Here is a 19,578-nt window from a genome sequence, read left to right as displayed (position 1 = left end):
CTTTCCTGCGTTGTCTCAGGTGTGACATGTGCTTCCCGGGACCCTCACTTGGGGACTGATTTATTCGTTGAAACGTTTGCCCACAGAGTAAATTTATCCCAGACGCAGCGAGTGTGAGCGTGTTGAGAAAGTCACTTCATCTCAGCCGTGCCGTGCAGGCCCACAGAGTGTGAGGTGTGGCGGCCCTCCGTCCGGCTGTGTGTTTAGGCCTCGTGGTTCACTTACGTGATTGCTGCCCATTTTATTTTCGCAACTTCTGTGCATTGTCCTCTTAAATCCTTCCCCGTCTCCGTTACCGTGCGTTTTTGTGTTATGAATTCCCAATTTTATTTTGTTACATAAACATTTTACCCTTACCTGTCTGTTTTGTTTTTCATCAATGCGATTCCACTTCTACAAAATGACATTTCAAAAAACACACAAGGCATTTTTAAAGTGTGGCTTCACACTGTTCTGCAGAGAAACGCACACGCAGTGAGCGATCCGTTGGAAATCTATTTTAAAACCCTAATCAGCAAGCCATTTTTGTGCATAAACAATTAAATTACGCTCTCGTCTGGCAAGTTCCCAGTGACAGCCTTGGAAAAAGTTTGTAATACGATGACAGAACTGATTCGTTATGGGCGAAGGATGTGTTCCAACGGCGCTGCGGTTTGTGCACGCGTGTGGGCCGACATGTTGTCCTGTGTCCGCCAAAGCACATACGTGTGTCTGCTGTCACCTCCGCCCCTTCCCTCTTGGTGTCCGCGTTGCTGGAAGACTTTAGTCGCTCTGGTCTGCGTAAAGAGCTCGTGTTTATCTACACGTGTTGTAACACGAGGTGTCTTGGGGTTAACGCCGTGTCGTGGAGCAGTGAGAACGTCAAATCCCATTCGGTGTGTGCTCGTGTGTCTTCGAGAGTGAGACGGGCAGCTCACTACCAGGACGTGTTTGGCCGGAAGGGGCCAACGGGGGGCCGCTGCCTGGGGTGCATTTTTAAGATGAGAGCTCTGATGACGGCATTCTTGCTCTTTTTTGGAAAAGAAGGGACGACCCTGGCTTAAATAGCAGTTTTTGCCCACGGCCGAAAAGAGTATCCCAAAGATCTGTTGATTTGGCGGCCGATGGGGAAGAGAACAGTTGTGGGGAATCGCTTTGTGACTGTTCCTTTAAAGGTTTGCAAGAAACTCGGCCGCCGGCCTGGGCGTCAGGAAGAGGGCCACCGAGTGGAGCTTTTTCAAGTGGAGCCAGTTTTGTTGATGTTACGATTTCCTCAAGATAGTGGTGGTTGGGGCTTAAATAGTTACTACTGTCAGAGCGTTTTTTCCCCCGCTTTCCACATGGATGTATTTTCCGCCCGGGCATATCCTGAAGTTCTTTAAAAGTGCGCCCCGTGCAGCTCCCTCGGGATTTACGGCGGGGCTGGCTTGTGAAGGGTGGGGGTGGGCACAGAAGAGGCGGAAAACAAAAGAGAAAGAAGGGCTTGTTTTGCTGGTGGCCGGGGCGCCGTGAGTGTCCTTCCTTGCAGGGCCCTGTTGGCTTTGGGGGAAGCTTTTAAGCTGGTTTTGGAGGAAGCGCGCGTGAGGACGCCGTGTTCTCTGGCGTTGGGGCTCTCGAGGGGCGGCGTCCAGGCTCCGGCCGGCGTCGGGGGTGCTGGGGACTCAGACTCTGTGCATCAAGGCAGTGAAGAGGGACCCTGGCTTTCTCCGCCAGCAAAGATGGCAGCCTGGCTCGATGTGCAGAGGACTGAGGCCCCCGATGGACGGAGAGGGAAGTGCGGCCGCACCCGTGGGACCAGCAGCCTGGCTGCCCCGCCGGAGGCTCCCACAGCCCGGACCCCCGGGGCCGGTGCCTCCCACCCCCCCTGCGGCGGACGGGGCTGCGCGCACACCTGCTGGCCTCCTGTGCCCTGTAGGGCAGGCCGTCGGCCAGGCCGTCCTGGGCAGGTGCTTCTTCATGGACGGTGGCAGGGATGTGAGGAAGGCGCTCGCCAGGGGCTCCGGTGACTCTCAGCTCCTGAGATGTGACGGGTGGATCCTGCGCTGTGAGGGTCGCCCCCGTGAGCCACCTGGCTGGCTAGTGGGCGGCCGGGGCTCCCAGGGTCCACTCTGCGACACTCGTGGCTGGGGCTGGGGTAGAGGCCCCCGGAGCTGCCCCCCCCGCCCCGGCTTTGGAAGCATTGACTCTCAACGGCTCCTGGGGGTGCTGAGCACACGGTGGCAGAGAAGGAAGGAACAAACCGTCCACGGAGCGTGCATCTCTGATGACCCGAAGCGGTCTCCTCACTTGGAAAAAAATACACTTTTATTTCCAGGTGCATTTGTTAGTTGCCTCCCGTGATCCTTGAGTGGTTGAGCACCAGCACTCCCCGAACCTTGTCGCTGTGGCTGGTTTTCGGCTGTTTGATCCCCTTGGGCTGGAGAGCTGTCTGACGTTGAATACCCTTCGTTAACCAGCCGAGAGGTCCAGTGGAGTCTGTAAAATTATTTCAGAACCCCTAAATTCCAGTGTGTTTTTTTTCTCTGTAAAGTTATTTCTTTTATGATTCTTTAAACTCATAAGATCTTTATACCCAGATTAGGTCACTGAGGTAGTTATGAATAGTGTGTTTGACTCCTACTTTTGTATATTTTTTCATACTCAACATTTTGGGGGGGCAGATAAAAGAAACCTCGGGATAGAAGGAGATGCGCACACATCGTTTGCCTTCTAAACTCGTAAATACCCTACGGCCATACAAAACTCGTGCCAGGACCCAAACAGCCTGAGAAAATGAGTTAAATTAGCTTAAATGGTCATTAAGAGTTCTTGTTAGCCTCGCTTGCCCAATTTTAGGGGGAGCTTTTATTTCTTTACGTTGCTGGACTCATTGATGTTTTTGGGCTCTTTCTCAACAAGAGGAGCTCTGTGCACCTGTTAGTATAAAGAGGAAAGGGTACCTGTGCCCGGCTCTGCTTCCTGCCTCTTTTCAGACTTTGCTGCTCTCACCGCATGGGTTTCTGAGGTGCCTGGGAAACTCAGTGGCATGGGGCTTGGAAAAGATGTTTTGGAATACATATTCCAAATAAGATTTCTCTCAGGATCTCTGGGAGGAGGCTTTCGGAGAAGGCAGGAGCTGTGTTGTCTGTTCAGAAGGCGGCCAGCGTGGGCGGCATCCACACACCCTTGTGGTGAGATGGACAGGACGTGTAAGGTGCTCAGAAGCCATAGTGGTGGCGCCTTCCGGAGACACTCCCCTGGTCTGTTGCTCTGGTGAAAACGTGGCAGGCTGGACCACCCAGAGCAGACGAGGGGTCACTGCCCCAGGGTCTGTTGGGAGACAGCCTTGCATTTGTGAGCAAAACATGTCTATCAGTACGTTCGCTGAGAACCAGAAACCTACAACTTCTTCGTATTTCGTAAATGTTGTAACACGGGTTTGTCGTGCGTATGAGGTTGTCGGTTTGTAACAACATGGCTTCCTTTATACGTGCTCTGGCTGGTTTTAAAGCAAATCTGCCCATCCGGGTGCCTCTCGGCGCAAGTCTGGAGTCCCCCGGCCCCTCCCCGCCCCACAGAGAGACCCTCAGAATCCTGATCTCCATTACTTGTGACTAGAGGTAAGAGGGATGGAAAGACCACATCCCACGGGAGCTGTGGCCCTGCCTCCCTTTCGAAGCCATCAGAGTAGGATCCTGGAAGACGCCCTCCCTCACATCCTTTATAACTGGCTCACTGTTTATTCTCCCTATCACAAGTCAGATGGAAATTCCTGTTTTTGCCGCAGACGATTGCTCTCTGGTGTGTGCTCTCTGCTTTGCTGTGGCATTCGGGTTGGCTTTCCTGCAGTGCAGGTGGCGGGCATGGCACCGGGCACCTCCCTTGTCTGGGTGGCCTTGGCTTGTGCACAGGGTGCTGGAAACACCCAGGCACCTAGAGGAGCGGCTCACCCTCTGGAGGGTGCGCTGGCCGTGGACAGGACAGTGAGGCCCGGCGTGACACCCGCTGTCAGTCGCCAGAGAGAGGCAGACCCAGCCTCCGAGGGAAGGCACTGTGGCAGGCTGACCTTGACCTCTGGTGAAGTGGGCGGGGGCGGGGGTGGGGTTGCTGCATGACTCCCGGGGTCTGGAGGGTACTCTGTACCGGGACTGGGACTTAGTCCTGCAGCCAGAGCCCAGCATGCCTTTTCGGGATCGGGGTGGGGTAACGGTGCAGGAGGACAAGGACAGGACAGGAAGGGGAAGGGGCCGTAGGGTTTGGGCTTTATCTGGGAGGCGGTGGTCTCACGCCCAGGCGCACCAGGAAGTGTCTGGTCCTGAGCACAGACCTTGTGTGAGCTCAGGGTTCTGCTTCTGCCCCTGGTCGCCTCTCTCTCGCTAAATCACCTGTGCTCTTAGCTGAAGACTCGTTTTCCCTAACATCTGAACACAACAGTACGTGTAGGTGTGAACTGCCTTTGCGGCTCACTTGTCCTGGGCACCAGCTGTGCCTCTGGGTCCTTTCTAACCCTCCTCCCTGGTCCTCTCCCCTGAGCCCCCATTCCTGCCCACCCTGCTTGGGTCTGTGGTCTGTGTTTCTCACACTGCCTACAGCTTCATGCACCTGAGTCTCTCTTTAAAGATCTGGTATCTTCTGGAGAAAATTATTTTAGCATGAAGTCATTTACAAGTATTTATTAAGTTTTATTTTTTTTGGTTTATTTACCTATATTGAGAGAGACTGAGACAGTGAGAGTGGGGGAGAGGCAGAGAGAGAGAGAGAGAGAGAGAGAGAGAGAGAGAGAGAATCCCAAACAAGCTCCACACCGTCAGCACAGAGCCCGACATGGGACTCGAACTCACGAAACTGTGAGATCATGACCTGAGCTAAAACCCAGAGTCGGACGCTTAACCGACTGAGCCACCCAGGCACCCCAGCAATTATTTATTTTAATGATTTAGCACACAATCATTGTCAGTAGTTGTTTAACTACTGGTTTTTGAGGGGCGCCTGGGTGGCTTAGTCGGTTAAGTGTCCGACTTCGCCTCAGGTCATGACCTCACGGTTCATGGGTTTGAGGCCCCTGTCGGGCTCTGTGCCGACGGCTCGGAGCCTGGAGCCTGCTTCGGATTCTGTGTCTCCCTCTCTCTCTGCCCCTCCCCTGCTCATACTCGGTCTCTCTCAAAAATAAATCTCAAAAAAAAAAAAAATTTTTTTTTTAAACTTTTGGTCTTTGAGAGCAAAGCAGCTGCTTGTACATGGATTTGAATTTCTGTTGGCGTCTCCTTTAACCTGGACTGGATTGATATCTTTAAGGAGTCCGCCCGTCGCTCCCCGAGGATGTTACTGGGTCCCTGCTCACGTGGGAAACCGTGTTCCTAAGATCTCCGTGTCTCTTGTGTTGCAGGTGCCCTCTGCCGCCCGCCATGCTTTCCGGGTAGGAGACGCACGTCGTCCTGGGAGGTGCGTCTCTGCAGCCGGGAAGCCAAGGCCCCGTCGGAAAATGGAGAGATAAGACGGCGTCTGGCAGGCCTGTGCGACAGAAAGCCGTGCCCGCCCCTGCCGGGGAGCCCCTGTCGCGGAGATGGATCGCAGCCGAGAGGCCGAGGCGGAGCTGAGGAGGGGCTCGAGCCCCGGCAGGGCCAGCAGGAGCCCCGAGGCGGACGGGGACAAGGCCACGAGCCACAGCTGCTGCATCTGTGGCAAAAGCTTCCCCTTCCAGAGCTCCCTCTCACAGCACATGCGCAAGCACACGGGGGAGAAGCCCTACAAGTGTCCCTACTGTGACCACAGGGCCTCGCAGAAGGGCAACTTGAAGATCCACATCCGCAGCCACCGCACAGGCACGCTGGTCCAGGGCCACGAGCCGGAGGCTGGCGAGCTGCGGGTGTCTGAGGGCCTGGATGGGTGCACCAGCCCCACGAAGAGCACCTCCGCCTGCAACAGGATCCTGAACGGGGCCGCCCAGGTGGACAACAGCAAGATCCTGCTGAGGAGCAGCAAGAAGGAGGCGGAGGGCGCCGCGGGCGCCCCGGGGGAGGGCCAGGCCGCAGCCCAGTGCTCCTTCTGCAAGTGCAAGTTTGAGCACAGGAAGGACCTGGAGAACCACGTGCACCAGGCTCACAAGCCCTTCCGGTGCCGGCTGTGCAGCTACGTGACCCTCCGGGAGGAGTCCCTGCTGAGCCACATCGAGAAGGACCACATCACCGCGCAGGTGCCCAGCGGTGCCGAGGCGGACCCCGAGCACGGCAAGCCCGAGCTGACCCCCGGGGAGTTCCCCTGCGAGGTGTGCGGCCAGGCCTTCAGCCAGACCTGGTTCCTGAAGGCTCACATGAAGAAGCACAGAGGCTCCTTCGACCACGGCTGCCACATCTGTGGCCGGAGATTCAAAGAGCCGTGGTTCCTCAAGAACCACATGAAGGCGCACGGCCCCAAGACGGGGAGCAAGAACAAGCCCAGGAGCGAGCTGGACCCCGTCGCCACCATCAACAACGTGGTGCAGGAGGAGATGATCGTGGCCGGCCTGTCCCTCTACGAAGTCTGCACCAAGTGCGGGAACCTGTTTACAAACCTGGACAGCTTGAACGCGCACAACGCCATCCACCGCCGGGTGGAGGCCGGTCGGACGCGGGCTCCGGCCGGGGAGGGCGCCGTGGTGCAGGGCGGCCCCCCGGACTCCCAGCAGCTCTTCCTTCAGTGCCTGAACCTGCGGCCCACGGTGGCCGGCGCGCCCGCCCGCGGGCAGGCCGGGCGGCGCGTGGCCGAGCTGGACCCGGTCAACAGCTACCAGGCCTGGCAGCTGGCCACCCGGGGCAAGGTGGCCGAGCCGGCCGAGTACCTCAAGTACGGCGCGTGGGACGAGGCGCTGGCCGGGGACGTGGCCTTCGACAAGGAGCGGCGCGAGTACATCCTGGTGAGCCAGGAGAAGCGCAAGCGCGAGCCCGAGGCGGGCGCGCAGGGGCCCCCGCGCAAGCGGGCGGGCGCGCCCGGGGACCCCGCGCCCGGGCCCCTGGACGCCCGGCCGGCCGCGCGCCCCAGCCGCCGCGCCGCCGTCCCCGCCGGCCACGGCAAGTCCTCCGAGTGCTTCGAGTGCGGCAAGATCTTCCGCACCTACCACCAGATGGTGCTGCACTCCCGGGTGCACCGCCGCGCGCGCAGGGACCGCGACGGCCCCGGGGAGCGCGCGCCCCGTGCGCGCTGCGGCTCGCTCAGCGAGGGCGACTCGGCCTCGCAGCCCAGCAGCCCGGGCTCGGCCTGTGGTGCCGCCGCCGACTCCCCGGGCTCGGGCCTGGCCGACGAGGCTGCGGACGAGAGCGGAGAGGACGGTGCGGTCGACCCTGCTCCAGGTGAGCGCGCGCGCCCAGGCGGCTGGGCCCCCCGCAGTGCGGGCCCGATACCCCTGTACCTGCGAGACTCCTGCCCAAGTAGTCCGGGCTCAGGCAGCCCCGCCCCCGGGTGGCCCCATGTCCGGATATCCCAGGCCCAAGGTGCCCTGTGCCTAGGCAGAACTTCCCAAAGTGTCCCTGCACCCGGGGAGGCCCGGTGTCCAGGTAACACGTGCCTGGAGAGTGCAGGCTCAGGTGGGCCTCCGACGCCAGCCCTCCGTGCAGGAGGTCCAGGCCCAGGTGGTCCTGGCCGCCGGGTGACCCCGGGCCCAGGTAGTCACTGCTCGGCCTTGCCCCTTGGGGTCCTGGTTTCCCAGACCCAGGTGGTCCCCCACCTAGGTGACCCTGTGCCCAGGTAACCCTGTTCTTCGATCGCCCTTGCCCAGGTAGCCTTGCACCCAGGTGGCCCCACACCCAGGTACCATGTGGCCAGTATATACTTGGAGCTCGGCAGGTGGGTGCAGACACAGGTGCCCGTCAGCTCCACATCTGCCTCCTTTCTTGCCAGCTGCCTGTATGCCCTTGCTTTAACGAACGGCTTTGGCCTGTTGAATTAATGTCCCTCGGGGGCATCAGCCCTTTCTGAGCAAAGAGCAGTGATGGGACACCTCCAAGGTGGGCCCTTCTCTTTCCCCTTTACTCCCGGGGCCTGTTCCCTTCCCCGTGGGGCATGCGCGTACGCACACGCCCACACACGCTTGCCTTCGCTTTTCTCCTTTGCACCACCAGACAGTGAGTAAAAGAGGAACTTCAAATTGGTGTGCAGTTATAATTAATCTCCTTGGATTCAAGTAACCCTGTGGGTTTAGAGACGGCTCATTGGAACAGATTACTTTCCAAATAGCGGCTATGTAAATATTTAAAGATGCTTGGCCCACTCTGTTTTCATCGTTTCCCTACTTTTTATAAATCTTAAGCATTCAGATATCTTATTCATTTTTTTGTTTTGTTTTGCTTTGGGCACTTTCTAGCGGAAGGTGATGTTTCAGTTATAAGAACGTGTGTGTAACGCTCTCTGCGTAACCAGGACTGTTTTTCCCTTCTCCCTGGAAACGGGTTCGCAGATGTTGCTTTTACCTGAAAGGCCAGGGACGTAGAAAACCCCAGTGCCTCAGCGGGGCTGTTTACAGTCTGTGGTGAGGAGAACGACCCTTGTGCGTTTTTCCAAAACAAAACACACATCTGTCATCTTTTCCTTATTAGGGATTTAGCCAATTCTTTGGAACAGGGTTTATTGTAGGTTTATACAGCGTATTATACGAGAGTCGACTACAGCCAAATTATATTGAGTCAGAAAAAGCGTAGAAAGAAGTTTCCCCAATCCCGTGAAGAGCCTGTGTCGACTCTGCACACACGTGGGGAGTGGACGCGCAGATAAACGGACAATAACACATTGTGCACCGAGCCTCCTTTCCTGTCTCATTTCTTACTCATTAACCTGTGGGAAGGAGCAGAAGTCTCTGAAAACGCAGAGCTCATTCTGTGAACTTAGGATTCTTCTTACCGTTTGTCTTGTGAAACCTGGTGACCCCCGTTGCGACCTTCGGTTGGCAGTTTTGAAGCTTAATTCTGGGTTTTCCTCTTTAAAAAGTTGTGGTAACTATGGACTTCACTGATTGTATTCCGATAACACTAGGACTGTTTTTTGGAACACACTGGATAAAATATTAGGTTAGGACTAAATCCTTTTTCTTTTCACTTTGAAGACAATTATCTTTAATTTTCAAAAAAGCTCTTGAACCTTTCCCTCACCTATTGTAGTGGTAGTCGAATGACTAATGATAAGCTAATTCAGTAGTTCTTTGGAAATCACAGTGTTGGAAGGATCAAATGATTTTCACTTTAAGTTTTTTTTGATGTTTTTTATGTTTTTAATGTTTAATTTATTTTTGAGACAGAGAGACAGTACGAGAGGGGGAGGGACAGAGAGAGAAGGAGACATAGAATCCCAAGCAGGCTCCAGGCTCTGAGCTGTCAGCACAGAGCCCGACGCAGGGCTCCAACTCACGAACCATGAGATCATGACCTGAGCTGGAGTCGGACGCTTAACGGGCTGAGCCACCCAGGTGCCCCGTTGGCTGAACTTTAAATTGGACCTTACTTTTTTTCATCTCAGATTTTTTAAACTTTTAAGATTATAATTTACATCTTAATGAGATTATGTGTATTTTCTATATGTGACTCATTTTTTTAAAGTTTATTTTAAGAGAGAGCATGCATGCATGCAGGTGGGGGAGGGGCAGAGAGCGAGGGAGAGAGAGGATCCCAAGCAGGCTCCGTGCTGTCAGCGCAGAGCCCGACATGGGGCTCGATCTCAGGAACCAGGAGGTCACGACCTGAGCCGAGAGCAAGAGTTGGACGTTTAAGGGACTGAGCCACCCAGAGTCCCCATGTGATCTGTTTTTTGAGAGAGTAGATTCATTAAAGGATTCTGCAACAAGTCTGCGTATCCTGGTTGAGTTCAGGTCGGCTGTTTATTGAGAAACTGGAGAAGGAGTTCACGTCCTGACCGTGGCATGAAGTGTTCGAGAACGTTGTGGGTCTGCAGGTGGTACCTGTTGTGACTCAAAAGGACAGGATCTTTCCTTCTGAAACCGCAGACCGTCCAGTCTCAGCAGGCCTCTACTGGTCTGGCCTGGTCATTACACCGCTGCTTCCTAGATGCTCTTTGAGGAGCGACCTGCCTTTACTGCTCACAAACTCTCATCTGCACGGTTTGGCTAAGGACTTTGAAAGACAAATGGGTGTTTTGAATCCTCTGTTTCGATCTGCAGCCTGCCTTTCTTTTGTGAGAAGATGTGTCCAACTGTGGAAAATGCTCGTCATCACTGTGACGAAAGGATTACTTCGATCTTTAAACACGTAGGCAACTTTAGATTCTCCCAGAACTTAGACGGGATGCCTGGCTACAAGCCCGAGAGGAAACGTGTGGGAAGCGATCACAAAAAAGACCACAGCAGTTCCTGTGAGTGTGAACCTGGCTCCTGGTGGCAGCAGAGTTCACAGTTAGGGTTCCTATTTTTGTGATGATTCTTGGAAAGTCCCCCTTGTGCCATGATTTTACCCAAAGATTTGCTGACATTCAGGAATGGATTCGAATGCTGCTCCTGGATCTAGAGAGACTTTCCACTATCAGATTAATTAAAGGAAACCTTTTTTATTTTTTTATTTTTTTTAAACATATATTTTTGAGAGAGGGAGACAGAGCATAAGTGGGGGAGGGGCAGTGAGAGAGAGACAGAGAGAGAGAGAGAGAGAGAGAGAGAGAGAGAGATTGAGAGACAGAATCTGAAACAGCCTCCAGGCTCTGAGCTCTCAGCATAAAGCCCGATATGGAGCTCGAACTCACGAACCGCAAGATCATGACCTGAGCCAAAGTTGGATACTTAACCGACTGAGCCACCCAGGTGTCCCAAGGAAACCTTTTTCTCATGACATGTTCTTTGTTCAATGTTGCCGTGTACTTGTGTGGAAAGCTCTGATTGTCACATTACCTTAATTTCCCCAGAAAACTGCGTTCCAGCAGCCCTCAGTGCTGACCAAAATGGAAGGGCAAAGCAGTGAATAAAATTCAGTCAAATATAAAATACGTTACCGAGCTAGATTTAATTGTCCGTGGGGAAAGTGACAAGATGCTGATAGAAAGTACACGTTTGGAGCTCACACAAAAAAATTGAAACCTTTAAATTAGGGAAGAAGAGCATTGAAAGGACCTGTAATGCATGTTTATAAAAATGCACATTTCCAAACCCAGAGCAGAGTGAGGGCGCTTCGAGGCCATCATGAGGACGGGGGTGTTCTTTCACAAGTAAATAAGCCAAAGCAGAATTCTGCCCAGGAAGCATGGGGGGTCATTTAGGAATGATGGACCCTGGGCGAGCGTGTCTTGAAGGGTTTGGTTCCCGACTGTGCTATTGTGAGAAGCACCCTTGGGTGGCCCTGCCTAGTCTTGGGCCATCACGTGTGTCTGGACCTGCCTTCAGGCAAAACACTGAGGAGCCCGGGTCCTTCCTACCTTTTATTTGTATATTGTTTCTGTTAGAACTTACGTGGCTACCCAGGTTTTGACCAGTTCTTGTTGTTCTAAAGTCTCCTGTCACATCAGATCCGTGATCTCGTGAGCCTTTCCCCTCTATAGAACTTTTTAATTGATCGCAAAGCCCCATGTTTTAGATGAAGTCCTGTGAAATCACAGATACTTGTTTGTGATCGACACAGATGTCAAACCCTGCTCAACCGCACGGCGGAATAGGTTCCTAGAACAGGTGCTGCGGTGTTATACGCAGCTTGAAGAATTAAGGAGAGAATTTCCGGAATTAAGCAACATGGCCAAGGAAAGGAAAGATAATTAAAGGACAAGACACGTTGACTTCAGAGAGCCCCCATTTGCCTCGCTTCCTCTGCTTATTTTCTCCCTCCAGGCCAATGGTCTCGGATGTGACGGCTCATCTTACTTCCATCATAATTGAAGGATGATCCCTGGTCTTCTAACTATGATGTGTTAGTTGCGCACGTGCGGGGGACTGGCTGGCGGTCCCTGACTGTGCCCTGGTGGGGCGGGGGGCTGCCTGGGTCATGCAGCTGGCAGAGAGGTTAGACAGCCACGCTTCTCCGTTTATTAGAGCACAGACGGTCATCGGAACAGCCTAGGAAGAAACGTTTGTATACGTCCACCCCGTGTCCACCCGTTGTAACGGGATTTAAGGTGAATGTAGGTGGCAGAAGTCGCTGTGGCTGCGGGGGTCTGCTGGGGAGGGCTCTTTGCCCCCGGCGGCTGCACCTGCTGAGACGGGCAGCTTGTAATACTATTGACTGAGACTTTGCTTCAGGGTAGAGCAGAAGGAACTCTCACGGAACGCTCTGTTCCCACCGTGCTCCTGGCCACATCCGCTTGAGATGTGCGTCCCCAGCGGCGAAGCCGAGACCCACGTGGCAGCCCCGTACGGTCTGGTCTCCGACACAGATTCAGTGATGGGAGGGACTTCTGTCTTCACGCAGGATGCCAGCCTTGGCCGAAGCAAGAGGCTGAACAGGATGGAGCAGATCAAGGGGTTGTGGATCAGGGAGGGGAGGCCAGGGGAAACCCCAAGTATAGACGGGACCTGACAAGATTTGGTTTACTGGGGCGGAGGGGAAGGAAAGCAAGCTCATCTGGGGACGGTGTCATCCAAGAGCCACATCTTTGACAGGTGGATGCAGGGAGCGGTAATCCTGAGGGGGTCTCGGGGGTCTGGGGTCGCTCCATTCCAGACGAGCTGGTGGGGTTGCTGAAAGTAAAAATCAATGCAGTCACCAGGCGGTCCATTCATTCTTGCTTTGCTCAGTTTCTCCATCACTCTGGCAACCCAGAGGTCGTTTTCAGGAATCTCTAATAAATGTCCACAAACTGGCCGCTGACCGCGCAGGAAGTGCAGTAGCGACATGCTGTGACATTGGTGTCACGTGCCAAGCTGTAAAGTGCGAGCTGCTCTCCGCCGTACGGCCGGTGCCAGGCCCAGTGTGGCTTCTCCCGAGGCTGTGTTTCCACCAGTGGTAACACCAGGGTGGGGTCTGGTGAGAGGGAGACTCCCATCTGCACAGAGCCGCAGACCGGTCCCTTCCAGATTACAGAAGAGAGCCCGAAAATGCCTAGCAGACTAAACGTGTGAGTGGTAACGTTTCTCTTCGTGGTCTTACGTGATGCCGAACATGGAGGAATTTGTTACGAGTGGGAAACCCTCCTATGAAATCGGGGTGCTTTCTCAGTCATTGGAGGACAACTGCATTACAGTGACAGTAGCGTTTGCTAGGTATGTTTTATTGTATTTTTAGTCTTCGATCATTGATATCTGTGCTTGGCCTGCGTACTCACATTTGCTTGAGTGTGATGCTGCATTCCCGGACCTTCCGGAATGAATTTCGCAGTCGGACCGCGAAAGGCGTCAGACTTGAGATTACACTCTGGGATTTTCTTCCCGTCACGGAGAGACACGCAGACGGGATGCACGTTCCCCGTTACAGTAAAACCCAACACCGCGCAAGAATTTGGGTTTGTTAGCGTAATTCAAATGCTTGATTTTATCTCCCGGTCTTGTTTTTTGACGCAAGGTAGGATCCCAGGAGTTTAGAGCTGGGGGGAACTGAGAGGAGTGTAGTCTGTTCCCCTGTTATCAGGAAGGAAACTGAGGTACAAGGAAGTGCCCTAGTTTGCCCGGAGCCGCGTGGTATGTCATGGGAAGGCGGCCTGGCTGGCACGGGAGGGCACGTGAGCCCGGATGCCAGGCTGTAACTTACCTCTTGCGCGGAGGAGCAGTGAGTTGTCTGCCTTCGGCCCCCTGAGTGTGTGGTCTCCCCGTCCGGGGCTCTGGAGCCCCAGGGGACACTGAGGCCGGCCCCGTGGGCGGGTCGAGGTGGAGGCAGCCCGCTGTGTTCTTCGTGGTGGGTGCTGGCTTCGGTCTGTCACTTGGGAGCCTGCTTGAAGAGGCCGAGTGGGCGACCCCTAAAGCCGGGATTGGTGACGTTCCCACGTTCCCATAAAAACGCACGTGCTGTGCCCGTAGAGGCTTGCTGATACGGAACAGCTTTTCCGCCTTTTCTGCCTCTGCGTCACGTCCTAGGTTCTGATGCTTCGGTCCTGCCCTGCTAGGTTGAGTTCTCCCCCATGTGCGGGGTGGGTGATGCCGGCTGGGGTGTCGGTGTTGCCTTTGCCGTCTTGTCATGCAGAGGAGCCCTGGGTGTCCTCCAGTTCAGACTTGAGCATGTGACTCCTGACTTGGAACGTCAGGGCCCCTCGCTGTAGGCGAGATCCATCCCCTGGGGGACGGAGAGAAGTCAGTTGGGTGCTCCCGCTCCGGCCCGGACGGGGTGGCACACGTGAAGGCGTGGACGGAGCCCAGTTCCGAGGCATCCGTAGAGCGGGCAGTGCGGATTTTGTTTCCGGATCAGTGTTTGCGAACCGGGGGTGGTTCCCGGGCGGCCTCGTTCACCTGGTGAGTGGGGGGACCGCGGCGCTTCCTGGCGTGGCGTCGCTGGGAAAATGCCGCCTACCTCTGAGTGCCCTGGACAGGCGCCACGCGTTCCTGCTGTATTTGCACACCCGCCGCGGGTGTGATTGTGGCACCCCCGCTGCAGCCGTGATGTGGCCCCTGTGACTGCATCTGCTTGTTCGCACCGTTACCGGGCGCTTGCTGCAGGCACAGGTGCCGTCTGGGAGCAGGTGGGAGAGTTCGGCCCCGGCCACAGCCGTGGCCTTGACCCGCCGCCCCGGTCCCCTACCGCACCTTGTCCGGAACCCCCGCCTGCCCTCCGCGAGTGTGCCTTAGGTCCTCAAAGCCCCTCCCTGCCATCGTGTCTCCAGGCCCGTCCTCCCTGCTGGGCCACCCTGGAGCCCGCGCACGTCCCTTCCAGCAGAGGGACCACCCTGGGCCTGGAATGTGTGCATCTGTTGTGGTCTCCTGGGGTTTGTCTTGTGCCACACCGTGTCCTCACGTCGGTGTCTGTCACCGAGTCGTGATCTCGTTGAGGGCAGGTGTTGTGTCTTGTTGGTCCTGCCCGCCCCGTGGCATCTGTGACTTGAATGGTGGCTGGTGGCCACGCTGGGATGCATGAGGCCCACCTTGGGCTTGCAGGGGGCCATGCTGAGACCCGCGTCCCGTACGGGGGATGTCACACGGTGCACCATGCTTACCGGCTGCCGCGTGTCCTGCTACCTGTGACGGCGGCCTGGACCGACCACGGTGAAGGCTCGGCTGAGAGCGAGTGTTCCCACAAACGTGCGCCTCGGGGCTTTTTAAGTTGAGAGAACCGTGTGGACGTGACCCAGCCCTGAGGCCTCCTGGGAGAGCAGGAGTTTGCTACTTCTGTGGTCTTTCTGGCCAGTGTGACTCTTGGGATCACGACTTAGAAGTTGCCTTTCTCGGGACTCCGGCCCTCCCCTCCCAGGCTGCCGTCCAGCCTGCTTCCAGAGCATCACTGATGTGCGCAGGGAGCGGAAGTGGGCTGGGCCTGCCCGGTACCCAGCTCCCGAGGACACACACACACACAGCCCGTGCTGCCCCAGACCCGGCACAGCTCTTGTCCGGCGGCTTGGGAAGCAGTGACTGAGGTCACCGTGTGCTTCCCGCCTCCCTGCGTCAGGTCCCTGGCAACTGCCCCTCAGCACAGGTGGTGGGCATGACGCCCTGGGCCTGGCCCCTCCAAGGACAATCCCGTGAGCGCTGGCGGTCACTGGTCAAGACGCTGCTCACCCGTGTGGCCTGAGACAGGCAGGGCCCTCCTGTCCCGTCATGGAACCCAGGTCATCAACATGCTCGGGGAGGACCTCATCGCCCCGTGGCCGCTGCCTGGTTTGCATTATGCTTGGTGGGCCTGTGCGTGGTAGGCACACTGAATTATTCAGTGAGTTTAGACTCTCTTTCTTCAAGCGTTTAGCTTTTATTTGGTAAGCGTTTTAGTTGTGTGCTCATCTTTGGCACAGATTCTTAACGTTTCATTTATAAGTTGAGTTGTTTTTTTTTCTTTTTGACGTTTCTTAATTTCCTGTATGCCGGACCTAATCTGAGGCCGGTTCTTGGTGAAACCTTGGTATGCTGCTGATAGGATCAGTATTTGCACACGCGGTTTCCATACGTAATTTGCATAGTCTGTGCATATTCAGACGGATTGCGGCCTTAGATCTGCCTTTTACTAGAATTAAAACGTGAGGCGTCCACTTCTCCAGATAAAGGCTTAGAAGGTCATAGTGTCGCGACTGGAGTTTTACCTGATTCGGTAAGCGGTCGGCCTGGTCCTGTCCGTTTGAAGGATGCCTCGCCTCCTGTTTTATTTACAAAGGCAGACGTTGGCTCGAGAGAAGTATTTTCACAGATTAGTGAGACATTTGGGCCGACTGCAGGCTGCCAAATGCGTTCTTGGAGAACCGAGCCGGATCCGAGCATTACTCCTGTTGTCTCTTCCGACAACAGAAGAATTACTTTCGGCACGGTGAATAAACTGTTCCACATTGACTGTGATTATCGTTTTTATTTAACATCCTCTTGGGTTATGGAAATACCTCCTCTAAAGTGATAATCGAGTGGCACCCTTTGCTGAGCCGGCCATCCTGTAGAACATTCTGCCTGTGTCTGAATGTAACACTTGGGAGCCGCCCTTCCTTGGAAGTCGGGAAACCAGGTTGTTCCTGCCCGTGAACTCGGGCGGGTGAGTCCAGAGAGAGCGCTGTTGGGATAGCTCGGTAGTTGGTCCGGACACCTGGAGAACATGGTTTGTGAGAGTGAAACGATCATTTCCATTTTCCACTTCTGGCTGCCACCATGACTCGTCTGTCATATTATTGGTTTTTAAGAAATTGATCACTACACAATTCATGGGATATGATGTATACTGCTTATTTTGGTATTCCATTAGAAATTGACAGTAGTGGGGCGCCTGGGTGGCTCAGTCGGTTAAGCGTCCGACTTCGGCTCAGGTCGTGATCTCACGGTCCGTGAGTTTGAGCCCCGCGTCGGGCTCTGGGCTGATGGCTCGGAGCCTGGAGCCTGCTTCCGATTCTGTGCCTCCCTCTCTCTCTGCCCCTCCCCCGTTCATGCTCTGTCTCTCTCTGTCCCAAAAATAAATAAACGTTAAAAAAAAAAATTAAAAAAAAAAAGAAAAAAAAGAAATTGACAGTAGTGGAGTACATTGAAAATTTCCATCTTAAAGAAACATCAGGCGCTGTATTTCCTGAAATGATGAAGTACAGTAGGGGAGGGCCATGAGGTTGAGACGAGGCATAGACCCTTAAAAGCTGTTTTTATTGTAAACATCCTTAACTGCTGGAGAAGAATCCAAGAGAGCCTCAAAGAGCAGTCCCGTGTGTCACCGAAAGATGACCTCCCAAGTTCCTGAATTTTCGGTATTAAAGGAGTGGCAGAGTTCCGATGAGAGATTTTGGGGACTCTGAACGTGAAGAAGGTTCTGGACAGGTTGTGTGCAGAGTGTCTGCAGTTTCCATGGCGATAAGCCTACACACCACTTAGAAACAAATTCCTGATATTGTTTTGAAACCCCAGTTACAAAAGGGCATCATGCTTGCGCGTTAGTTGTGAATAGATAAATCGCTTCTGCAGGACTGCCCCACAAGCTGGACGGCACCTGGCAGACGTTGGAGCCTCCGACCTTCTAAATAGCCCCTGTTCTGAACACTTCTTTTCCATTCTAGGTCAGAATTTCTCTCTCTCTCTCTCTCTCTTCCCCACCCTTCTTGAGTTAAAGATCTTTTCCTTTGAATTTTAGGATCCGATGGGGGCGGGGGCTGCTGTGGCTGTTTGTAAGACTTTTCGGAGCTGGCCCGTACCTGTGAGCTGGCACAGCGCGTGTGGGTGGAGGTGACGCACTGGCCGTGACTTCCCGTCACCCACTCAATCCGGCGCCACCCGCCCACGCAGCCGGCCACTGGTCATTGTGTCCCCTTAAATGTTCAGCCCCTGTGCTGTCCCCTCCCTCTTCCTCCAGTCAGACGGGTGAAGGGCAGTGCAGGATCCAGGGCATCATGGAACCCCAGATACCTAGCAGGGGTAAGTCATGACGTTGGGGGGCAGTGGACCCACGTGGCTGTAGGTCTGGTCTCAGAGGACACCTGTCCTTGCCTTCTTTTTTCTGTCCCAAGGCCAGAGACGGAATCCCAGACCGTGGCCGTTGGCCACAGGAGCTCCAGGAACGGAGTGTCCCGTGAGCCTCCTTCAGGGAGAGCCCACCCGTCTGCCCTGGCGGCCGTGTGAACTTGTCACGTCTCAGCTCCTTCCGGTGCCCTTGGTGGTGGAGGAGGGCCTTCCAGGGCAACTTCGGGCCCCTGGACCCAGTTCTCTTGCCTTGGGACTGCTCACCCCACCCTCCCCAGGCTGTCCCTTCTCTCGAGGCTGCCTCCTGGCCCTACGTCCCTCGTGGGGACGGCGGTGGGAGGTGGAGCAGGGACGTTGCGGGGGCCAGACCGCGCTGTGCTCAGGTTGCTGATTTGAGAATTCCGTTCTTCTCCAGAAATCCTGCAGGGGTCTTTCTGTCATGAACACACGCCGACTGCCAGCAGTCCAGGCCCTCCGCGCACAAACAGACTGTCCTCCTTGCCTGCCTCTCCCTCACCTGCCTCCGCTACCACAGCGACTTCTGTTTTGTCCTCTCCAGACCTTTTGTGTGTACTTACACCCGTTAGTGGGTAGGCATGCGTAGATTTTTCTTGTTGAGATACCTAATAAGCCCATCCTACTTGTTTTGTTCTGATGCTTGTTTTCCATATAATGACATGTCTTGGAACTCGTCTGCGTCGACAGAGTATCTCTGCCTTGCCGTTGAACTGCCTCAGAGTGGAGCACGATCGAACTGATTTGCCCGTTGATGGATGTTCAGGCTGTTTCATGACAGATAGTGCTGCAGGAAACTTGCTGGTAACATAGATCATTGAGACCACTGAGGAGATCTTCGAGACCAACTTCTTGAGTGAAATTGCCGGTCTGGGGGGTTTGCACATTTTCTGTTTCAGTGGATGCAGCCAGGTAGGTCGTGATAACCCACCAGCAGCCCGTGAACACGTGCAGTCATGCTGGGAATTACAAACTTTCGACGGCTGCTCATCTGAAAGAAGAAGAATGTTCATTTTTTTTTTTTTTTACATTTATTTATTTTTGAGAAACAGAGTGAGACAAAGCATGAGCGGGGGAGGGGCAGAGAGAGAGGGAGACACAGACTCTGAAGCAGGCTCCGGGCTCTGAGCTGTCAGCACAGAGCCCGGCGCGGGGCTCGAACCCACGAACGGTGGGATCATGACCTGAGCTGAAGTCGGACGCCCAACCGACTGAGCCACCCAGGCGCCCCAGAACTGTTCATTTTTTCCTTTATGGCTTTTACACGTGACTTAGAAAGACATTCCCTACCCCACTGTTCAAATGTTTTCATTCACTAAGTCTAGTTTGCTTTATTCCAGTGGCTTAGTCCCCGTGGAACTGTTGACGGATCCTGTGAGGTATTTTTAACTTTTTCCCACATCGCTCTCGCGTTTTTCCAACACGCCCAGTCATCAGTCTTGATTCTACAGACTTGAAGTAGCACCCTTACCGTGCGTGGACATCCCCAGGCCCGCGTCCTCACCCAAGCGTTGTGAGGCTTGGTAAACCTTGGTCGTAACCCAGTAGGTGTAGGTGTTAGTCTCTGAGGATTAGAGGTTCAAGGAGGCTTTCTCAAGATTGTACCGGTAATGGTGTGGAAGCCGAGACGTGAGTCCCCGGTCAGTGCTCGTGCTGTTGTTCAG

At 54.7% G+C, this 19,578-nt stretch overlaps 1 protein-coding gene across 5 annotated transcripts in view; it reads left to right on the top strand.

Annotated features, from left to right (window-relative positions):
- The window catches only part of ZNF516 (zinc finger protein 516), a 126,569-nt gene that overhangs the window by 47,292 nt on the left and 59,699 nt on the right, over positions 1–19,578 (top strand). For all 5 annotated transcript variants that reach the window (XM_045041263.1, XM_045041262.1, XR_006587739.1 and 2 more), the window contains exon 2: positions 5,345–7,283. In XM_045041263.1, the coding sequence (XP_044897198.1) occupies positions 5,522–7,283 (1,762 nt within the window). In that variant the 5' untranslated portion in view covers positions 5,345–5,521. The remainder of the gene's footprint in view (positions 1–5,344; positions 7,284–19,578) is intronic.

The sequence above is a fragment of the Felis catus genome, chromosome D3 (genome assembly GCF_018350175.1).
Source record: "Felis catus isolate Fca126 chromosome D3, F.catus_Fca126_mat1.0, whole genome shotgun sequence".
Taxonomy (NCBI): domain Eukaryota; kingdom Metazoa; phylum Chordata; class Mammalia; order Carnivora; family Felidae; genus Felis; species Felis catus.
Note: the sequence above shows the minus strand (reverse complement) of the source record. Positions and strands in the feature narration are given on the sequence as shown.